General features: G+C 55.5%; 10 protein-coding genes across 10 annotated transcripts; 6 read left to right on the forward strand and 4 right to left on the reverse strand.

Annotated features, from left to right (window-relative positions):
* Nucleotides 1-128: 128 nt before the first annotated feature.
* BU26DRAFT_437820 (citrate synthase) lies at nucleotides 129-1502 on the reverse strand (the record flags this gene model as incomplete). Its single annotated transcript, XM_033824261.1, has 2 exons — nucleotides 129-276; nucleotides 331-1502. 2 exons carry the CDS (start codon nucleotides 1500-1502, stop codon nucleotides 129-131), a joined length of 1320 nt encoding a protein of 439 aa, XP_033677874.1.
* A 1322-nt stretch (nucleotides 1503-2824) lies between these two features.
* Nucleotides 2825-3879, forward strand: BU26DRAFT_120351 (uncharacterized protein). The gene has a single exon (XM_033819510.1). The coding sequence runs from the start codon at nucleotides 3020-3022 to the stop codon at nucleotides 3674-3676; it is 657 nt and encodes a 218-aa protein (XP_033677875.1). The 5' UTR covers nucleotides 2825-3019; the 3' UTR covers nucleotides 3677-3879.
* BU26DRAFT_120352 (MFS general substrate transporter) lies at nucleotides 3880-5919 on the forward strand. The gene is made up of 4 exons (XM_033819511.1): nucleotides 3880-4234; nucleotides 4302-5092; nucleotides 5141-5662; nucleotides 5716-5919. Exons 1-4 carry the CDS (start codon nucleotides 4082-4084, stop codon nucleotides 5816-5818), a joined length of 1569 nt encoding a protein of 522 aa, XP_033677876.1. The 5' UTR covers nucleotides 3880-4081; the 3' UTR covers nucleotides 5819-5919.
* An 845-nt stretch (nucleotides 5920-6764) lies between these two features.
* On the reverse strand, nucleotides 6765-7751 carry BU26DRAFT_437750 (RTA1-domain-containing protein; the record flags this gene model as incomplete). Its single annotated transcript, XM_033824257.1, has 2 exons — nucleotides 6765-7147; nucleotides 7202-7751. The coding sequence occupies 2 exons, from the start codon at nucleotides 7749-7751 to the stop codon at nucleotides 6765-6767; spliced, it is 933 nt and encodes a 310-aa protein (XP_033677877.1).
* Nucleotides 7752-9586: 1835 nt separating this feature from the next.
* BU26DRAFT_120398 (uncharacterized protein) lies at nucleotides 9587-11150 on the reverse strand. Its single transcript, XM_033819512.1, has 2 exons — nucleotides 10165-11150; nucleotides 9587-10106 (listed from the first exon to the last, which is right to left on the reverse strand). Exons 1-2 carry the CDS (start codon nucleotides 10820-10822, stop codon nucleotides 9688-9690), a joined length of 1077 nt encoding a protein of 358 aa, XP_033677878.1. The 5' UTR covers nucleotides 10823-11150; the 3' UTR covers nucleotides 9587-9687.
* A 647-nt stretch (nucleotides 11151-11797) lies between these two features.
* Nucleotides 11798-12601, forward strand: BU26DRAFT_570308 (uncharacterized protein; the record flags this gene model as incomplete). The annotated part of the gene is made up of 2 exons (XM_033833990.1): nucleotides 11798-12231; nucleotides 12283-12601. 2 exons carry the CDS (start codon nucleotides 11798-11800, stop codon nucleotides 12599-12601), a joined length of 753 nt encoding a protein of 250 aa, XP_033677879.1.
* Nucleotides 12602-13419: 818 nt separating this feature from the next.
* BU26DRAFT_570309 (uncharacterized protein) lies at nucleotides 13420-14183 on the forward strand (the record flags this gene model as incomplete). Its single annotated transcript, XM_033833991.1, has 2 exons — nucleotides 13420-13670; nucleotides 13724-14183. 2 exons carry the CDS (start codon nucleotides 13420-13422, stop codon nucleotides 14181-14183), a joined length of 711 nt encoding a protein of 236 aa, XP_033677880.1.
* A 552-nt stretch (nucleotides 14184-14735) lies between these two features.
* On the forward strand, nucleotides 14736-15916 carry BU26DRAFT_120422 (uncharacterized protein). The gene is made up of 2 exons (XM_033819513.1): nucleotides 14736-14818; nucleotides 14947-15916. The coding sequence occupies exon 2, from the start codon at nucleotides 15124-15126 to the stop codon at nucleotides 15580-15582; it is 459 nt and encodes a 152-aa protein (XP_033677881.1). The 5' UTR covers nucleotides 14736-14818; nucleotides 14947-15123; the 3' UTR covers nucleotides 15583-15916.
* On the forward strand, nucleotides 15589-16040 carry BU26DRAFT_120479 (uncharacterized protein). The gene is made up of 2 exons (XM_033819514.1): nucleotides 15589-15767; nucleotides 15818-16040. Exons 1-2 carry the CDS (start codon nucleotides 15642-15644, stop codon nucleotides 15905-15907), a joined length of 216 nt encoding a protein of 71 aa, XP_033677882.1. The 5' UTR covers nucleotides 15589-15641; the 3' UTR covers nucleotides 15908-16040.
* Nucleotides 16041-18072: 2032 nt separating this feature from the next.
* On the reverse strand, nucleotides 18073-19202 carry BU26DRAFT_120504 (uncharacterized protein). The gene is made up of 4 exons (XM_033819515.1): nucleotides 18953-19202; nucleotides 18661-18894; nucleotides 18267-18610; nucleotides 18073-18180 (listed from the first exon to the last, which is right to left on the reverse strand). Exons 1-3 carry the CDS (start codon nucleotides 19070-19072, stop codon nucleotides 18290-18292), a joined length of 675 nt encoding a protein of 224 aa, XP_033677883.1. The 5' UTR covers nucleotides 19073-19202; the 3' UTR covers nucleotides 18073-18180; nucleotides 18267-18289.
* Between the last annotated feature and the right edge of the window lie 1194 nt (nucleotides 19203-20396).

Here is a 20396-nt window from a genome sequence, read left to right on the forward strand (position 1 = left end):
CTCTACAAGCCCCAGCCCCAACTCCAACCCCTTCCGTCTACGAGTCGTCTAGCGAGCACCGACTGCATTGCGCGTCGTCGCCAGAACCACCGGCCGCGCTCCCATTTCTGGGCCGCCATGTGCAGGATTCATGCGTCCTCGGAGACGCGGCCGGTGTAGACCTGGCGCGGGCGCCAGAGGCAGGGCGGCTGGTGCATGGATTCGCGCCAGTGGGCGAGGATGCCAGCAGAGCGGGCGGTGATGGCGAGGGGAGTGAAGATGCGGACGTCGAAACCACTGTTCATTATTAGCTACCCAGTTGCCTCGCGTTGTGTTAGGAATGGGACTTACAGAGCAGCGTAGACGAAAGAGCCATAGAGATCAGCGTTGATGCTGAGCTTCCTGGAAGTGAAGTACTCGTCGTTGAACACCGCATTCTCAATCTCCTTGGCGACCTCGAGGAGCGGGTTATCATTGACGGCGTTCTGGAACTGCGACATCATGTCGCGGAGGTAGCCGACGCGCGGGTCAACAGTGCGGTAGACGCGGTGGCCGACACCCATGAGGCGGAACTTCTTGGCCTTGACGTCCTCCATGTGCTTCTTGACGCCGCCCTCGGTGGCGCGGATCTCGGCGAAGCGCTTGTAGGCGAGGTCGATGGCACCGGCGTGGAGGGGACCAGCACAGGCGGAGATACCAGTGACCATGGAGGAGAGCGGGTCAGAGAGCGACGAGGCGGCATGCAGATAGGCGGCAGTGGAGTTGGTCATCTCGTGGTCAGCGAAGAGGATCCAGAGCTTGTTGATAGCCTTGCTGAACTTCTTGTCGGCATTGCCATAGCGGTCGACCTTGCCCATCATGATGAGCATGTTGTCGATGGGCGAGAGGCTGGGGTCTGCCTGCGCGATGAAGGTCTTCTTCTGCTGGTGGCACGAGGTCATGGCGGTGACGGTCATGAGCGCGGCGAGCGAGCGGTAAACACCAGCATCGACCTCCTTGGTCTTGCCGAGGTAGATGCGGTCACCAGCATGAACGGGGATCTTGCTCGGGTCGGAGGCAGCCCAGGCGGCCAGACCGGCAGAGATGATCAGGAAGGCAGGGGCCTCAGGAGCGAAAGCGCGAACAGCGCGATTGACAGACGGGTCAGGAACCATCTCCTTAGCCATGTTGGCGCGGAACTGGCGCTTCTGCTCGGGAGTCGGGAGGTTGCCCCAGATCAGGAGGTGGCAGACTTCCTCGTAGTCGTGGTTCTCGAAGAGGTAGCCGACGGGGTAGCCGCGGTACTGGAGCTTTCCCTTATTGCCATCGATGTGGGTGATCTCAGAGAGGACGGCGGCAGTGTTCTTGTAGCCCTGGTCGAGGACAGTGAGACCGTTCGTCATATGGTCGACGATGGGGGCGGTCATGGGGAGAGGAGAAATTTTGCGGAACTGCATCGCATCGACAGCATTGTGCTCGATCTTGACCGAGTAGAAGCGGAAGGTTCGCATATCCCAGAGCATGAGCTTGTCCCACTTGGGCATGGGGACGGAGCAGACGAGCTGGAAGAGGTAGAGGAGGAAGCCCGTCATGAGCTTGGCGAAGGTGTTGAAGTAGAAGACGATCTTGTCGGCCGCATTGCGGTTGACCTTAATCTTCGCACCGTGGGACATGGAGCCCTTGGTGGAAGGAGCGAAAGTAACTTGAGGCATTGTTGCTGTGGAAGTGATGGAATGGAAGTGGTGCTAAAGATGAGAGAAGAGAATGGGATATATACAAACAAAGGCCAAGGAGATGCGATGCGAGGAAAGATCGAAGCCGGGTTGGAAGTGATTGCTGATGATTGAAGCTGTGTGGTGAGGCTCTGGGGCGTAGACGATCAATCCATTTATATGGAAGCACGTAGGTGGATACGCTTTCGGCGAAGCACCAAAGTTGCTTGCTCTGGTGTAGCTGAATACCAAGATCCGAAGCGTGCGATCACTAAGATGGACGGAGATTGTAACCTAGCATGGCCATGTCAGGCATCGTCCCCTTGAAGGAAGGCTGGATGGGAAGCCATGACCGTGGAGTGGGGACCGTCGCGCGACAAATTGATGCTGCCATTGGCCATTAGAGGGGGGTCGCATCTCAGATCTACTCCGCCCTGGACTACAGATCGCTTGGTACCCCTTCATGGTATAGTCCTGGGAGTGTAGCGAGATGTAGAATCCCTGGCCCAATCAGCTTTGCTGTGGTCTCTGGCCCGGGGAACTGACCGGTGATACAAACTCCGCCCTCAGGAATGCCTGTGATCTACTCGGCCACCCCAAAATGGAAATACCGAGCTCCTAAATGCGGGACCGGGAATTTCCAGATGACGCGCAGGCCGATTGCTGGTATCATCGTGGCGCGGTTACACTAGGGGTGTAGGAAAAACGTGCGTCGGGTAACTTTAGCTTGGTAGCTTCTCCGCAGGTGGCTGGGGCTTCGCAGGGCTGCCGGGATGCTCGAACCGCCATTCCAAATTCGAGTAAGTGTGGCCAGGTTGTGAAAAGGCCAGGAAGAGTTTGAAACCGTTTCAGATCTCGGAAGCATGGTGTTTGCGACTCTCCGCCAGGACAGAGATCCAGCAGCGTCACGCACACTGTGAATCTCCTGCTCGAAACACACCACAATCCAGCTCAGCATGGCGCCACAATGATACCTTTCGATGTACCCTCAGACCTGGTCAATGAAGACCCATCGTACATTCAGCATGTCTTATCGGAATCGATGGCAACATGTGAAGATGGCGAGACGCCCGCAGGCACCCGCTGCATGGCGATGGGAGACGGCCATGCCGACCACGCTGCCGATTAGTCGACTCTCGTGAGAAGACCTGCGTAGATCGCGAAAAGTGACTGTGAATTGCGCGTGGGCCTCGAGGCGGCTGAAAGACGAAGTCCGGAGGTCCCCACAGCGACGATGGGAGGATGGGGGCAGGCGTGAGGGAGGCGTGGGGTCGGGCCCAGTTCGTCCGAGCGACAAGTCGCTATGCAACGAACAATTCTGGAAGTCTCACGGCCGTGGCGCAATTCCAATGGCATTCCGTTCGCACGTGGGATCCCAAATAAGAGGGGTGTGGGTAAGGTTAGGGTTCGTGCCTGGCGGGTCTCGGACCTTATCGCTCGGCACTTGGCATTCATTGCTGGCTCCTGCGGCTTATTCTGCGACGCAGGTCCAGCACGCCTCGCTCCTACACGCCACGCGACCTCACTCGCATTTCGACATTCACCCGGCTTTATCAGCCTCTGCCCACGCTGGTCTACGGACTTCGCACAGCTGCCTCTGGGCCTGTCTTGGGGTCGCACGGGGAGCATCTGTCACGTGCAAACTAGTTCACCTGGGCACAGTGGGGGAGCGCACGTTCCTGAGCCTATCCTTGGCAACGTGGAAACCAGCCACACTTCGCGGCACCGATTTGTTTTTGTCATGCCTATCATACGGACTCCACGGTATCTATTCATCGATTTTCGCCGCATTAGGATGGGTTGTCCAACCATCTTTCACACGGAAGAGGCGGGAGGTTACGGAGGGACGGCGCTTTACTGGAGCCGACTACAATTACCAGCCACAGGTTCCAACCTGGGATAAGCTGCCATTGCAACCTTGCTACCTCGTGCTATCGGACTTCCACACTTGGTTTGTTTCGTCCGTTTGTTCAGGACGTCCCGTCATTCGTTCGTCACCAAGATAACTCGTCGGACAATCGGACTGCACGCACCTGAGCCCACCCCTACTTCCCTACACGGAAGCTGAGCAATACCTTTTGTCAGAGAAGAAATGATATCGTTTACGGAGAGCACGTACCCAAGACCAGCCCTACCACACTGGGCGGACCTGAGATCAGTCTATCACAGGCAAGATGATTCAGAGAACGGAGTTCACGCTCCTAATCTCATCCTACCTACCAGCTCTCGCAACACTAGCCAGAAGCACTCCGTGAGGCGCTGTCTCAGCTCCGTGATTGTGGAGCCTGGTTCGTCGAGCAGATATATCAGGTCTGGGTGTCTGGGATGAGGGACTGGACCGGACCACAAGTACTGTACTCTTCCCCAGACAACGAGACGAGAAGAGCATCGATCTTCCCTCGCTAGATAGGATGAGCATCGCCCACTCCAAGTCTCCAAGTGAAGCACCCTCACAGGAGACTCTGAAGACGTTCGAAACCTTGGAGTTCCAGGAAAACAAACAGCTACCCGAATCAGACCAGAGCTCCGTCGAAAGCCTTCCGAACTCTCAAACAGTTATAGTCGTAGGTTCATTCCCCCCTTCTCCTAGCCCTTCCTACGCAGTAGTTATAAGTGCTAACGCTTCCATAGACCTGGGAAAACGAACAAGACCCTCTCAACCCGCTCAACTGGGCCACGTCGCGAAAATGGTTCAACGTCTTGCTCATTGTGATGCAAGCCACGCTCTCCCCGATAGCCTCGACCATCCTGGCCATTGGTGCCGGCGAGATTGCGAAGGAATTCGAACTGAGGAATCCCAAGCTGCCCTCCCTCCCAACAGCGCTCTACGTGCTGGGTATTGGGAGTGGACCGCTGGTGTTGGCGCCCTTCTCGGAACTGTACGGCAGAAGACTTATCTATCTGTCAAGCTTCGCCTGCTTTACTCTGCTCAACGTTGGGTGCGCTCTGTCGCCGAACATTGCCGCGCTATCGACGCTGCGGTTCCTCAGTGGAATCGCTGGGTCTGTCGGGCCCAGTCTCAGCGCTGGTAGTGTGGGCGATATGTTCACTGTTGCGGAGCGAGGAAAGGCGCAGGCTCTTGCTTCCTTTGGGCCTGTGTTTGGACCGGTGCTGGGTGGGGTCATCGGCGGCTTCATCGTCTACCACACAACGGGCTGGCGGTGGTTGCTCTGGACGGTGGCCATCGCCGCGGGCACTGTGACCTTTGCTGGCATCTTCTTCCTCCGCGAGACCTACGCACCATACCTGCTCGAACTCAAGGCATCCAAGCTGAGGAAAGCGAACCCCGACGTCGAATACCAGACCGAAACCGTAAAGCCCGCAGGAGGCGCCAAACGCATCATCGCACATTCACTCGGACGGCCTGTAAGAATGCTGTTCACGTCGCCTATCCTAGCTTTCATGGCCATCTACCAGTCTCTGTAAGTACTTCCCATGTCACTGACTCACTTCCACTAACCCCGTTCTAGCATTTACGGCATTCTCTACCTCCACCTCATCACAATCCTCCTCCTCTACGGACCCACGCCCCTCTACGGCCTCTACTCCTACCAATTCCAATCCGGCCTGACCGGCCTCGCATACCTCGGCGCCGGCTCCGGCGCCTTCGTCGGCATGGTCCTAACCGCCAAATTCATGAATCGCTCCTTCGCCGCCGCGCTCGCCCGCCAGCAACGCAAGACCGGCAACGCCGTCCCCACGCCCGAAATGCGCATCCCGTTCCTGCAACTCGGCATGCTGGTCGTCCCCTTCGGCCTCATAATCTTTGCATGGAGCGCGGGCAGATCGCACTGGGTTGTGCCGCTCATCGGCGCCTTCTTCTTCGGCATCGGCATGCTGATGGGCTATGTGTGCATCCAGTCATACCTTGTTGACTGCTTTGGGCGGTACTCGGCTAGCGCGCTTGCTGCCGTTATTGTGGCGCGGTGTCCGATCACGTTCCTTTTCTGTTTCTTTGGGTTCGAGATGTATAGGAATCTGGGCTATGATTGGTAAGCCATCCTGCCTCTCCCACTTCCCGCTTTAGGTAGCTAACATGACTCAGGGGCTCCATGCTACTCGCCTTCCTCTGCATAGCCATGATTCCTATCCCCTTTATCTTGAAGAAATACGGTCCGCAGCTCCGCGCAAAGCAGACCGTGTACTAAACAAGTACGACGCGTTCACCGCACACTTCTTCAACCACATTCACATTTCACTTCTCCTTGCATTTTTAGACTAGGGCTCAGCGGATTTGTATATCGTCTTCAGTAGAAGGAGGAGGCAGACGGGCGTTTACGTACGAGGCTGACACGACCGACATTGCATTTGATACCTTCATAGAGCGACCACCGCTCCCGCCTCCGCGCATGAGGCCCATTTGTTGTATAACTAACTACTTACACTGGCATTTTTTTCTTAAGCTTAATGGTTTTGTAGCGTTGTTGGGGGGTTTTGGATACTTCTTCTTGTATATACTTTGGCGAGAATTGAAAGTCCCTTTAGATATCTATTCCAGCACTGGAGCGATTTCTTGCGTGTGCGTGCTTAGATTAGAGATTCTTATCGATGACTGCTAGGCTTTCGGTTAACGGCCTTGGAAATCTGGCGCTATAGAATTGCGACGCTTGTCGGTTATGCACCCGTTTATTGGGGTGTTGATGGCTCACTCTCCGTGCCGTGTATTTGTTACGGCATGTCGGCGCAGAAGATATCGGACGATGCAGTGCAAGCATAGCCAAGTTAAATCGCTATTTTTATTCATAGATTAATCTATCTAGCATACGCGAGAAGCACGTCCTTAGGTCATGAAATTCCAAACTCCTTTGCGCGTGTGCTCCCTCGTTACGGTGGCGATAAGGATGCTGTTGCCCTTTCTAAACAATTCAATATAGCGAACTAACCACAGATGTATCCAACGGGTATTCAACAAGCCCAGAACATAGAATGGCTTGCACACCCTCGGGCCAAGACAGCCAATGAAACGCAAACGAGAAAAGAGTTTAACACCTCTTTGCCAACATCCACACGCTAAAAGCTACCTTCGGGGCGGACGCAATCGAATATCCTACACTAATTCCCCCCCTGAGGAGAGTTGCGAACCCAGATGTCTCTTCAAGAGCGGGGCTCCATCATCTCCACATCGCTTTCCGAAATGCTCTTTTGCCCTTTCTTCCCGAATGTACTCGCCAGAGCCGGGAAGCAGTACCCGGGATGGAAGATAGTTTGCGCCGCTACTGTGATGACAATCATGACGCCTTCGAGAGCGATAAACTCTCCTTCTTGCCGCATCATGTCGCTGCCCCAGCCCTCCACCAGCTCGGGGATACGGTAGACGCATCGAATGAGGATGCCGATGTAAGCTACGATAACGGAGGCGGCGAAGAGGCGGAAGCGCATGCTGGACAAAAGGCTGGAGGCGGAGGCGGAGAGCTGGTCGCGGCGGCGGTAGGTGCGGATAGCGTATTCGGTGGCGAAGGCGGCAAAGACGACGAGAACTAAAATCCTGTTAGCCGGGTGCTCTTGCTTCGGGAGGGGAGATGTGATCTTACCAATTACCTGCCAAATAATACCCGCAATCATTATGTCCGTGCCAGCATCCAACGCCTTCCTATCCGAATCATCTGCGGTTGCCGCAACTCCCCCACCCACACTCTGCAGCACCAAACTGCTTATATCGCACGCAATGAAGATATAAGTATACCAACTCGGTCTGAGCCTGCTCCACTCCTCGCCAAAGCTAAGCACGACATGCTTCAACGTGAGATAAATGCCCGCCGCCAGAAACGCTGGGCAGAAGATGAGCAGTACGATCTGGATCTGAAAGCCCGTTTCATCGTAAGGGTTGTTGTGGAGGAGGACGCGGCCCACGTAGCCTGCGCATTCGCCCGCGCAGCCGAGCACGAGCGCGATCATGTAGGTCCATGTTTTGTATTTTATGCCGAAGGCGAGCTGGAGAAGGGCGCAGAGGCCAAAGAAGGCGGCGAAGAAGGCGTTCGCGCCGAGAGAGGGGTAGTAGCCATATACGGTGCCTTCGACGGGGCACTCGAGGGACACGGCCGTGCAGTTGTCGGGGACGGGAATTTGAGGGCCGGGCGACATCTTGGAAGGTTGACTGTCGAGATCGAAGAAGAAAAGTAAACGATAGCCAGCCCAGCTCCTTTTAGGGAAGGAAGTCGAAGGGGATGTTGATATGAATGATCCGGCACAGCTACACGATGACACCTCTGTCTTATATCCCAACGCTTCAGCTCACACAGCCCAGGCCTGCGTACGCTAGCCGCAACACTAACAGGCTCGCAAGGTCTGCCTTAAAATCCTCCATTTTCCTTAGATCCACAGTAACACCAAGCGTTTCACACGTGGTTGGCATGAACCGTAAGCGAATTAATGGAAGAGTCAGCGCTTTGTTCGCAAGGCCCTCCCAAAGCGGGTAGGGCTGAGGTGCTCAGCCGCCGCCATCCTCACCCCTCTGACTCTTGCGAGGACGAAGGGCGGAGCGGAATTGCGTGGCCCTACTAACCGACGGACGGGCTGGGCGCCCTCGCTTTCGTCGTATACAGCTACAGTGGGTTAAAATCGAATGGTTTCGTCGTCATGGTTGCTCATGCGTCTGCTGGGCGCGTCTTCTCGCATCTCTTGCTTCCTCAGGGAGTTCAGGCTCAAATGCACTAGCGCTTCCAGATGCTTATTTTAGGAGCTGGGAATGATGTTGTGCGTGCGGACGAAGATTGCGGCGACCGGTGAGAATCCGCGTTGGGGGTTGCGTCGGGTTGAGAAAGGCCCCGGAGCGATGAGGGAGCGGAGGAAATGGGGTCCGCCGATAGCGGGACGAGATTTTCGTCCGAAGCAACGCGCCGACGCTAGCCGAATTGGGAGTCGGTGAGCTCTGCACTCCAGGGCTTAGCAGCGCGTGTTATGAGGACTCTTGTTTTGTTCTCCAGAAAGGAAATTAGGGGCTTGCTTGCAACTATCCAACCTAACTGCGGCACTCCAATCAACCATTTCCCCCACGCTCATCACCTCCTTCCAATCTTCCAGTCCGACTCGTCTGCCTTACCTTCTCTTCCATAGTCCCGTACATTTCCATCAGCCTATCGAGCGTCAACTCGACCCCAGCTCTTGCCCTGGCGTTGTTCTGATCCATCTCAAGCTCATAGAAGTCCTCCAAGTTCCTCCTGTCAGCCTCATCCACCCCAGGCCCAACCCTTCGATGCTCCTCCAAGGCCTTTCCAATAACGGACTTGGTAGTAATATCTAGCATACTCACACGCCTCGTGCTTACGGGAACGTGTGTAATTGCCCAGCGAGCCGAGATCGATCCGAACTACTTTTGGGAAGCCTTCGACGCGCGCGTGCCGTGGTGGCGACGGGTCTATCAAAACGTTCCTGCGATTATTGACGTCCTAGTTCACGAGGCTGATGGTGCAGAGCGATGTCTGCGCTGTGTGCAGCTTGAGGAAGATGTGTATGATGAAGGAGACTGGGAACGAGTGAGAAGTCGCCTGTAGGCCGTGCAGAGTTTGGCCGTGGATTGCAGCCATGCTGTACCGAAGCGGGCGGCAGCCAGGCAGGAGCTTGAGCAAGAGAACATTACAAGTGGCAGGCTAGGGGAATACCTTACCTTCGCTGCTTCTTCCCGCGTAATTCAGTGGAAGGTATGGTTTCCTGGCGGATCCAGGGAAGGGCTTCTTCGACATTTTGTGGACGAAAGACAGACGAAAGGAGAAGGTATGGCCAACGTTGGGACGGTACTTTTGTCACTGAGAGACTCCCCGCCCGTGATATATAAAGGAGGCCAGATGACTAGGCATATTGGTCGCCGTTGTGCATACATGCGTGCGCTGATTCAAGTCAGGTAGACCCACGCAAACGGACATCGGATTGAGAAAAGCCCTCAGCGACCCGTCAGACGATCTCTCCATGGGCCCTTAGTACCGGATACATCTGCACTGCTTGCTTGTATCCCCTATCCTCATAGGCCAGCTGAGAGTACCACTCCTCCGTGAGTCGCACATCAACCACACCTTACTCACTCCTACTCCTTCCAAGGGTATACGTTCCTGACCCACGACAAGTCTTCACCGGAAGGCACCGTATTCCTCGGAATAGGCATTACCTCCCACGGTCTGCCAGGCCCATTCTTGTACTTCGTGAGCGCACACTTATCTAGCTGGTTAGCCGCACACCCGATCCTTGACGCCCCCTGCGTTGCGTAGTGCATGATAGAGTCGTAGTCGTAGGCATCACTGGCAGAATGAACGGGCCAGCCCCTTGACCATGCGCCGGGACTTGTGCCGCGAATGAACTGCGTGCCTGTGAAGGCGTATCTCAAAGCCGTGTAGAAGTCGTTGCAGAGTTTATCGGGTGTTATGGAAGGATCCATAGCCGTAGCGTCGTGGAGCCTCCTGTAGTAGTCGCGCAGGTTGGAGCAATTGTACTTGACGTACTTGTCGCCTATTCTCAGGTTAGAGATGCCTGCTTTTCAGAGTTGACTTGGGGGCAGAGGACTGACGGTCCAACCTTTGATGCTCATGTGCCATTCCAAGCACATGGCCAAGCTCATGCGCCACGTCGACACTCGACGCAAAGTGTCCAACCCTCATGAACATCTCCCACGGTTCAGGCTGTTGCGGGTCAGACAGGAATCCGATGGTAGCCGAGGCGATAAAGACAGGGCTGCTAACCGCTTCCACAGATACTGTCTCGTACGGAATGTCGTCATTCCACTTGAATCGGTTGCTTGCACCTAGGTCATAGCAATACAGCGGGCGTCCCTGGTCGGTCGTTTCCTTGAACACGACGGCATGGCCGGTATCCTTGGAGGCTTGGCCGCCGAGCGCATTCTCCCAGATCTTGATGGCTTCCTCTACACGCCACGCGAGCGATGCCCTTTCATATGGCTCTCGATAGCAGTACGGGATCGTGACTAGTAGATTTGAGCCGCGTAGCCATGGTTTCGGGCCGGGTCCCGCATTGCTGCCGAAGACGTCCGCGGCACCGAGCGCACCGGGGTCAATGGTGGGGTCTCGGAGAGCGGCGAGGAGATTGCGTGTCGAGTTGCGGACGGAGAAAGCGACGCCGCACGGTAGGTCGTCCGGGAGCTCGGTGATGTTGGCGGCGACGGGGCTGATGACAAGTGCGGCCGCACGAAGGAGGAAGAGTGGCTTCATATCCAGAGGGTGGGTCTTGTTGACAAAAGCGCAGTCTGAGGGTTGATGGGAAGGAAGAGACTGGCCTCAGTGAAATTCGGGGAATGGCCGGAGATTACGAACCTTCCAAGGTTGGAAGTGTGTGGAGCAGTGCGGTCACGATAGCTTGGTCACGCCTACCTAGGTAGGCAGGTGAAAGAGCGACGAAGGAAAGTGCCACCCGTCAGCTTTCCACAAGAGCAAGAGCGAGCCGATCACTGCACCGCCCGGCCGAGACGTCACGATACGTTTTCTCTCGCTAGCCGCAGCCTCGCAATCGCGCGCAGTCTGCCTTCGTTATCATATCACCGCTAGATATAGTGCTAAACGAGAAGTCGTTTTTGCATACAACGTCCGATTTGGTGTGGGAAAGTGTCGCGGAATGGTTCCTCAAGTCCATCCTCATGGCCCCTCAAGAAGATGCGCTGAAGCATACCTAGGTACAGAGTGTATACGTTTACATTTGCGAACTCTCAGCGGACCGAGCCGATACCGCGGTCCGGCAGTCCTGGAGTAAGGAGCTGCAAGAGCTCGTCGATTCGGCGGCATGGCGTCGCGGTAGGATGACCATCGCGCAGGTGAGACTACAATAGAATGGTTAGCCTAGCGACGTCCAAGAACGCGGAAGAGCTAGGAGAATCATCCGGTGAAGTTATGTCTGCACCAACACGGCGCAGTCCGAAGACCTGGCATCGCCTCGTCCCATTCTAGGCAACCACCCAACATAACAGTCTCCTTCCCCTCAAGCAGCACAAGCGCCAAATTTCTCCCGCCATGCATTCTACCCTCTCCGGTAAAGTAGAATACTTTCTCTGGGAACATCCCGCGTTCAAGAGACGCTACAAGCGCAGTCTCAAGCTCCTTTTCTTCCCTTTGCGTCCTTGCAGATGTTGCCTCCCCCGACGCCGAAGATGCGGCAACTACAGCCGCCAAAAACACGAAAGAGAGTCGCGCAAAATGATGAGCATGAAGTGGGAACGCAGGGAGCAGGAGCACAAGAGAAGGGAGTCGTTGAGCGAAGGGACCGTTCCATCGAAACCACGTGCCTTCTTTGCTCGACGGCCTAGGACGTGTAATCAGCAATTCCAGTCCGTCTTCTTTTCCAGACTGCCCTCGGAGGTGAGGAAGATGGTTTATGGATACGTGTTGAACGATGAGCCGTTCTTGCATGTCACGTTCGACTCCGCGTATGGGTTTTGCATTCCAAATTGCCCTGGAGCGATAAGGTGGTCCCTGGGCCAAGAATGGGAAGTTTGTAGGTCCGTGATCGAACATGTAGAATGCATGGCAGTCCATGATCGCTATTGGAACTGTGCTGCTTTCGGCGTGCCCGATCCCGAAACTAGGATCCGATACACGTTTCTGCTACTCTTGAGGACTTGTCGGCGCATGTAAGTTCGGTTCGACATCCAGTAGAGACAAGCCAGGACTAACGCTCAAAGTTATACCGAGGCGATCGATCTTGTGTATGCGGAGAATACGTTCGTTCTCGCTGTTGGCTTTAACCTAGCCAACTTCATCAAGTCCGCTCCGCCGTGCCATACCAACCTAATTAGGTACCTAGTCCTGTACGTTTCCCCTCGCACCAGGGTGCCATCGGCGGAATGGGAAGAGACACTCAGCATCCTGGGAAGAATGTCCGGGTTGAGGGAATGTCGGATTATAGCACACGAGCCACATGATATCACGCCCCGCGCACTAGCTGTGGCGCTGAGGGAACTTCCGAACAAGCACGTCTTCGTAGTGCAGTTCGTGCCCTAGTCTCGACAGCGTAAGAAGGATGGCGAGTCGTTTGAAGTGTGCGGGCATTGGGAAAGGATTTAGAGTAGATTGAACTATGGCCTACGAGGTTTGCGTATCGAATTCTTTCGGCTTGCTCGTCGAGCTTTGCGGGACAAAAAATCGAATCGACTGGAGAATATGTTAGATCATGCTGGATATCCATAAATAAACTGCGCGCGGCGTGTTGGGCTGATGAAGGTCTGTTCCCCTTGGTGGCATTATCTGTTAGACGATCCTCGACCGTGAAATTTTCGCACAACAAGGGGTGTAAGTTACCGGTGAAGCTCTGGAGGCGTCCGTGCGGCGTAGTGCAGGAGCGGGCTCAAGGTTAGGCAGCTATAAAAGACAACTTTCGTGTCTCTCTCCCCACCTGCGCACTGTTCGAGCTCTTGCTAGCAACACCGATCATGGCAGCCGCCCCTCCGACCAGAGAAAAGCTCGAGTATTTCGCTTGGAAGCACCCAGAAGCAGCCAAGTGGTGCAAACGCGGCAGCCTCGTCCTGTGCTGTTTCCCTTGTCTACTTCTGTGGATGTGTTGCGTTCTTTGTTGCGACATGAATAGTATCAAATGCGGCAACGGGCTCCGGGACGCATACATTGCAAAGCAGCTCCGAATGATGGACATTACGTTTCGCAAACAAGAGAAGGTCCACCGTCGGCGACACTCGTTGAGCGAACCGGTTCGAAAGGCTCCGGGAATACGCGGCGCGTTCTCTCGTAACGCCAGAACCAGTAGCCAATCTCAATCCACTTTCTTTACGAAACTTCCTCTTGAAGTTCGTATGCGGATATACGAGATGGCACTTTGCGACGAGCCATTCCTGCATATCCAGTTCGACACGGATCGGTTCACAATTGTCGAGTGCGACTCCTTCTACGAAGAAGGTGTAATCCTGGGGGAAGGGGAGCTGGGCATCGATATTGGGCACTTACCCTGCGTGGAGATGCATGGACCGAAAGGTCCCCACAAGGCATCCACATGGTGGAATGTCAAATCGAAAAGAGATCGATACGTGTTGCCCCCGCTCCTGAAGGCTTGCAGACGGATGTACGTGACATAGCTCTTGAGCGGCGTTCCATGCAGCTAACGGCGCGGAACAGGTACGCGGAAGCCATCGGTCTCGTCTATACCGGGAACACATTCGAGCTCAAGGTTGGATATGACATCGTCAACTTCGCTCGCTCGATTCCGGACCGCCATCTCCAGAACATTCGTTCGTTGACCTTGCATATCGCGCGTCTCTATCTCTGCGATTCGCAGGACTGGAAGGACACGTTGGAGGTCTTGAAAAAGATGCCCGGTCTTACGAGCTGCCGAGTTGTGATTCGCGAGTTCTATAATCTGGACTTGACGGCCGAAAATATGCTCCAGTGTAGCCTAGCGAGTGTCCAGAAAGTCGTTGACTCACTGAGGTGTATGCCCGCCAGGGATGCATTCACCGTGCTGCTGGCGGGTTATGTACGCCCATCCGATGGGAGAGGACGGATGAGTTTCCGAATATTTGGGAGATGGAAGCTCAAGGACTTGGATTGGTCTGAGGTGGCCCAGGACCGCGCGTAGGAGTGAATTTTCCGGCTTGACGGCCGAACCGGGAGCATAGTCTGCTTCGCGACGGTGTAGCGTATTACATCGTCTAGGATTCTTGCATCTCGTGCTTGCTATCGCAATTCCTCCGTGCCATCATCTCTGTCTTCCAGGATTGAGGCCTCCCAGTTCCTTCTGAGGATTGCTTGACAGGAACCAAGAGCAGGCAGAGGTGGCTCGCGCGGTCGGTCACCAGCAGTTTTCGCTCCAGACTGCCATTCAAAGGAATCACGAAAGTTGGGCAAACACGTCCTGGCAACATCGCCATCGTCGAGATTGAGGTTGCGCGTCAGTGTCGTTGTCGTCCTGGAGAGAAGGTTCCACCACGTGCCCAGCCACACCCGCGTTACCCGAGTCGGCACGACCGGCGAGATCGCGCCTTTCGTCTGACCGCACTCCTCCGCCTGTCACAACGTTCATCGCAGAACAAGCATTCTATCTCGAGCGACCAGGCCCTCGTGTCAGCCAATAAAGCACGGGGCGATCGACAGCTAACCAGGCGAATGACGTCGCGCTTGACGATGAGGCCAGCCATCCCCGCTGATGATCGCCGCCCTTGCGGTGTCCCTGCGGCATCACCCTTCCTGCTTTGGGGCGAAAATCGATAGAATGTGCGAGTTTACGAGGTTGCTAGTGAGCGATTGCAGCGTCACACGGCTTGGATGGTAAGGGTTACAAGCCGGGAGCTGGGGACGTATTAATATGTTCCACGCCTGCGATGAGCTGACGGTTTACGAAGACCTTGTCACCCGCCCCTCACCGACGAATATATATCCTCGATAGAGCTCACTGCTATTACTTCTAGTCCCCAGATACACGACGATCTCCCAGCGCTTCATCGACGCGACCTCTTCAGCCACCCATCGTCTCACCTATCGTCGGTCGCTACCACATCGCACCCTGGCACTCAATCAACATGCTTACCTCCACAATTACCATCCTTACCACGCTTACCGCGCTCGCCGCCGCTCTGCCCTCCCCGAACCTCGCAGCACGAGCAGGCGGTCCCGCGATAGTACCCATCCCGTCGACCTGCACCGTCACGAACCCTCTGCCGACCGGCAGCGCCTTCCTTCCCACCGACTCCGCCAAAAATTCGCTCCTCTACAATGCGTACTACCCTGCTTTTTCATCGAATAAGACCGAAATGGCGGAGCAGTGTCTCCAACAATGCTATGGGTATGGCAATCACACCGAATGCAAGGCTGCTTTCTGGGCGCAGAATGTCAAAACGCCTGCGGGGTATTATGGTACGCCGGGCGGAGATCCCATGACGGCGTGCATAATGTTTGATCGCGCGGTTACGCCGGAAGATTTCGTGGCCGCGCCGGAGGGCGAGGGCACCGATGCGTATACCAGGAATCTCGCCTGCTAAGATGGAACGAAGTCATCGCACGGCGCAAAGCGGCGGTAATAGGAAGAGGTCGGCCAAACATGGAAGACGCTTCAAAATGTTGCTTGCGCGAACGTTTTTCGGGATCGAAGGACGGGTATAACATGGTCTGGGGACGGTTGGAGGGTTTATTTTCACGACTGCATGGCAACGGCGTTTCGACCCAGGTAACATCTAGATTAAGCGTTAGCCTCTATCCAATATTTATTCTTCCCAGTCTGTTTCCACATCTTTCCTCGTATCAATATCTACCTTATTCTCGGTTTGCTGCATTTTCTTCAATTGGCTAGAGCTCCCGCACCCCTAGGATCCCCGAAGAGGAGCAAGACGATCACGAGTCAATCTAGCGTTTCGGAAGGCTCAGACGATGTTTATCACTGTGGAAATATTTCATATTGAGTTAAGGACATCGCTCGGCTAGAATCTCATAGTCAAATCTCCGTCCCTCAGCCTCGATGGCCCATCCTACCTTATCTCGACCTGTCAAACATCGCATCGACCATCTTCTGCTCCACCCTTTCACTTCCACAGAGCCGCTCTTCGGTATAGCTTAAATCTATTTCAAGAGCCTGGTTTAAGCTTCTTTGGCGAGTTGGTACTAACGGGGCGTTACCCGCACGCACCGACTTTTCGCCTCCACGACGTTGGATTCACTCATCTCCGCGTTGTTTGAAACCGTGTACTACCACTTCCGCCGCACCCACCAAAGACGCCCGCGCTCTTGCGATTGACGCCGCATCTCTAAAAACAACAGCACAGTAGAGCGGCACTGCGCTGCAACAATTCGCGCGGTCCCATGTACGGACGCCTCCTCCCACCACACTTATGCACATAGATCAAAATTTCTATACTGTACCTATACCCCCACCGACTTTTCTTTCCAAATCTTTGGTAGCTGGGCTCTAAATTTATTTTTAGACTTAAACCTCATCCGTGCGCGCACGTAGCGAAGCGCGGTCAAGCTTTTAAGCCTCCGCTACACCAGATTCGGCTCTAGCACCCCAGCCCCATGCGACTAGCCAGATAAGAATAGCATCCCGACTGCTACTACCGTGGTACACTGGTAAATTTTCTTTTCTGCTACTCTCGCGCGAGACGGTCGGGCGTTTGGTCAGACGCAGATGTGGTGATGTAGAAGCGTTGCAGGTGGACTAGGAGGGCGATGGAGGGGAGTGGGCTGCAGTGTGAATACCTAGCGTCAAGCCAGTCATCCTGGGCTCCTTCCATGCGTCTTCGATGCATACGAACCGGCGCTTCGAATGTCTTCGAGTGCAGGACCAAGAGGCCATAGTCGCCAAAACTTGCCGCCCCCTTCGAGCATCGCTTGGCTACCTGGGGGCGGCTGGGATAGGCGGTCCGCCTACGCTCTCGAGTCTAGCAGAGCTTCACGGCCAAGCTTTTGGAGCCCCGGAATCCAGCCCTACGGGTGCATTCACCCGTCATCAGCAGTCTCAGAGTCAGCCTATCATACAGACCTGTCAGTCCCACCCTCGGTAGAACGCGTGACTGCGCGTGCCGCGCCGGTGAGAAGTATGCAGGGTCCAAGGCGGTCGGGATGGACATGTAAATGGGCATAACCGGCCTTCGTTCTCCAAGCATCCATTCAGCACGAGCCTCTACTCTCTCCCGAATCTCAATCGCATCAATGCGCTCGGAACGAACGATCGGACTGTACTCGAATATAGAAGCGGGAGCCAGTGTGCTCCTGGACGTTCGTGGGAGCGCAGTCCGCAGTAATGAACGGCGGGGGAGGGGCAGAGTCGAAATTACATGTCACAGCACCTCGAATGCGGAAGTTGATAGGGTAGTAACGCACGTGTAGACGAGGGGAGGGGGCCAATTATCGCATGCAGATCCAAAGGAACGCTTCCCCCATCACAGCCCATCAAGCCTGATGATCCTTCCGTCTGGAACCTCTCACACCCATCCAACTCGCCTACAACCCAGGAAATGAAAGAGAGACAGGAGGTGGCCGCGCCCGGCGCGTGGTTTTACGTCGCCCAAGTCCCCCAGCCCCAGCTGCGGGGAGCACGTTGGGGGCTCCGACGGCACCGGAGGGCGGGAGTAAGCTCGAAGCACTGATTGGTGGAAGCGGAATCATTGCTGATGCCAGCGGTTGCCGCTTCAGGATCGCGAGGCCGCTGCAACGGGAATATGAGTGCGGGAGGATTTGGAATGCGGATGGTCGAGAGCTGGACTGGGCTGTTCTTCAGCTGGATTATCAGGGTGATAGGGAGACGACCCCTGAGCCCGATATCGCGGGTACGGGAAGGAGGGGTTGATGAGCATTGATGCACGGGTGGAGATGGTATGGAGTAGATGTGATTGGCTTTTCGTGCCATTAGAGACTACGTACGGTACTAGCTAAGTCATGGATCTAGGTCGTGAACATGAAACGGTCGTTTCTATCTTTTGCTCCAAAGTGAATCAAGAGCAGCTGGAAGAACCCGGTGCCCTACCCAGTGGGTTTCTTCGGCTCGTTCATTCCAATCCTCCTGCCGGAAGGGAGCAAAGTCCCAGCTTTCTCAGTATTCCTCCCACGCTAAAGAGACGAGAAGATGGAAGAATTTTAAAAGCGAACTCCATAAACGCCGTCAGCACCTGGCTACATGATAGAGAATCTCAAGGTGTAAAGCTATAGACAAGAAATGAAGCGAGCAATTTACCGGCTTGCGTCCCGGCGAGCTTCCTATGTGCTTTCGCTCTTCACTGTGACGCCCTTGAACTCGCCGTGCAATATCTCCAAGAGTTTTCGGAGCGTGTCTGTATTGCTACTTCGCCGCCTGATGGTCTTGCCGTCCTCCTCCTCGCCTTCTGCGTCGTCATCCTGGGTAAGGAGCTCGATTGTCTTGCGGAGCTTGTCGTATGCAGCATTCAGTTCCGTATGCGATGTCTCGAGCTTATTGTACTTGTCGGTGAGCGCGGTGAGCTGGGCTTCGAGGTCTCTGGCGTGCTTCTCTTTGCGCTCGCGGAATGCGCGCTGCGCTGCGCGGTTCTGGGCTCTCCTCCTCTGCGTATATGTTAGCATGGGGGATCACTTGCGATATCTTCTAGACTTACTCCTGAGGTAGTATGTGGGCGCTCAGCAGGTGCTGCGGCTGGAGGTGCTTGCCCGAATACTGGCTCGGCCTGTGGTGGCGGCCGCGGACTGCAGTATGGGCTGTCGTGATCCGAACCGAAGTCCGAGGGGGTCATGGGAAGAGGATATGATCCAAAGTGCATTGGCTCGCCAGAAATTTGCGGGTAGTATTCTTGAGGTAGAGGAGCGGGAAACTGGTCGTATGTGGAAGAGACCTTGCTGGCGTCAGTAGCTGGCCTCTCGGAATTCCAGGCACCGACAGTGAAGACTCACCGGAGAACCGCTAAGGCTGGGAACTTTGGAAAGCTCCGGAGGAAGCTCAAATATGGTTGTCTGGTGCGGAGGCATGTAATTGCCCTGGGACAACCAGTAATCGAATGATTGAGAGTCCATTGCGAAGATACGAGGTGATGACGAGAAGATTGGTGAGCTGCTGATGACGCGAAGACAGTGACCGCAGGCGATGGGCAAGGCGAAGTTCCTTTGTTTCTTTGCTATGTAGTGTGCTGGAGCTGTGGGTGATGCTGCAGAGCAGAGCCAAGGTGTAAATTTGAATTCGAGGCGCTTATGTTGTGGAGGTGGTGAGCTTACACCATCGAGGGCAAGCTGAGGTCTTATACCACGGTGCGGCAGACGCGACTCCCATGATCGGAATTAAACCGTCAAGCTGCTGGAGGTGGGCGCCGACGGCGTTAGCAGGGATGTCGGTCCTTGTCCATGCCGCCTGTGAGCGCAAAACGGCAGTGGACCCTGCACGCCGTCGTGCAGGGCTGGCTCTGCGAAAAGGCATGCATTATGCCGCGTCGACGGTCGACGGCCCAGCGTTTTTCGGCACCGCTGTCCGGAGGTCTGGGCGCTGGAGCAGGCAAGCTTTTGGGTGCTGTTATTCTTGAACTGGAGTGGCCGGCGACGTTGCAGCGGTGGACCGGGGGTGTGCATGGAGGCGTGCGCTAAGCCTCATCGGGTCTTTGATAAACCATTGGCAGATGCTCGACCCCAGGCCCAAAAGGGCGTCCGAGAGCGAGGTGCAGAGTGTCGGTTAGTAAATTGATCCCCTCGTTAGTCAGGCTCGCGACGCCTGACGTAGTCTCTCGAGCGCTTCGCCCCGCCACAGGAACTGCCTTTACGAGCGCACTGTAGGGCTGTATCTGCCAAGATGTGCCGCATGTGCTTAATCATAGAACGGGCAATTCCCTCGCTGCCATGGCGCCACGGTCGCGCGTTATCTGTTGAGACATCGCTGGCGGGCTCCGGCGGGACAATGGATTATCGAGAGTACGAGGCATTCCGCAACCTTGGAAGGCTCCCGACACTGTCGTCAATTCCGGTGAGTAATCCAGATATTCAGGGTTCTTTCAGCTTCCGCTGTACGGCGACGATCCAACCACGCTCACTTGCGCGGCTTGCAAGTGTTGATGGTTCGCTGGGCCGAAACTCGGTCACTCGGTCGTCGGCGAAGCCACTAACCGCTCGTGGAGCCGCACGCAGCATCCCAGGCGCCGTCACCGACTTTCTTTCGGTTGCAGCATTGGGGCCGAAGCGCGAACGAGGTGGCTGCAACAGAAATAGGTCTGCGCCGCCCTTCCAATAGTCTATTGCGATGCGGAGGAGGTTGCCAGACGCCCACGAGCTGCCGCTGTTGGCAATCACCGATGGCTGGATACGATGTGCCACGGGGGACGCTCGTGATCGGGTCGCGCACTCGCAGTGGCTTTGG

The sequence above is a fragment of the Trematosphaeria pertusa genome (genome assembly GCF_010094035.1).
Source record: "Trematosphaeria pertusa strain CBS 122368 unplaced genomic scaffold BU26scaffold_18, whole genome shotgun sequence".
In the NCBI taxonomy this organism is placed as follows: Eukaryota; Fungi; Ascomycota; class Dothideomycetes; order Pleosporales; family Trematosphaeriaceae; genus Trematosphaeria; species Trematosphaeria pertusa.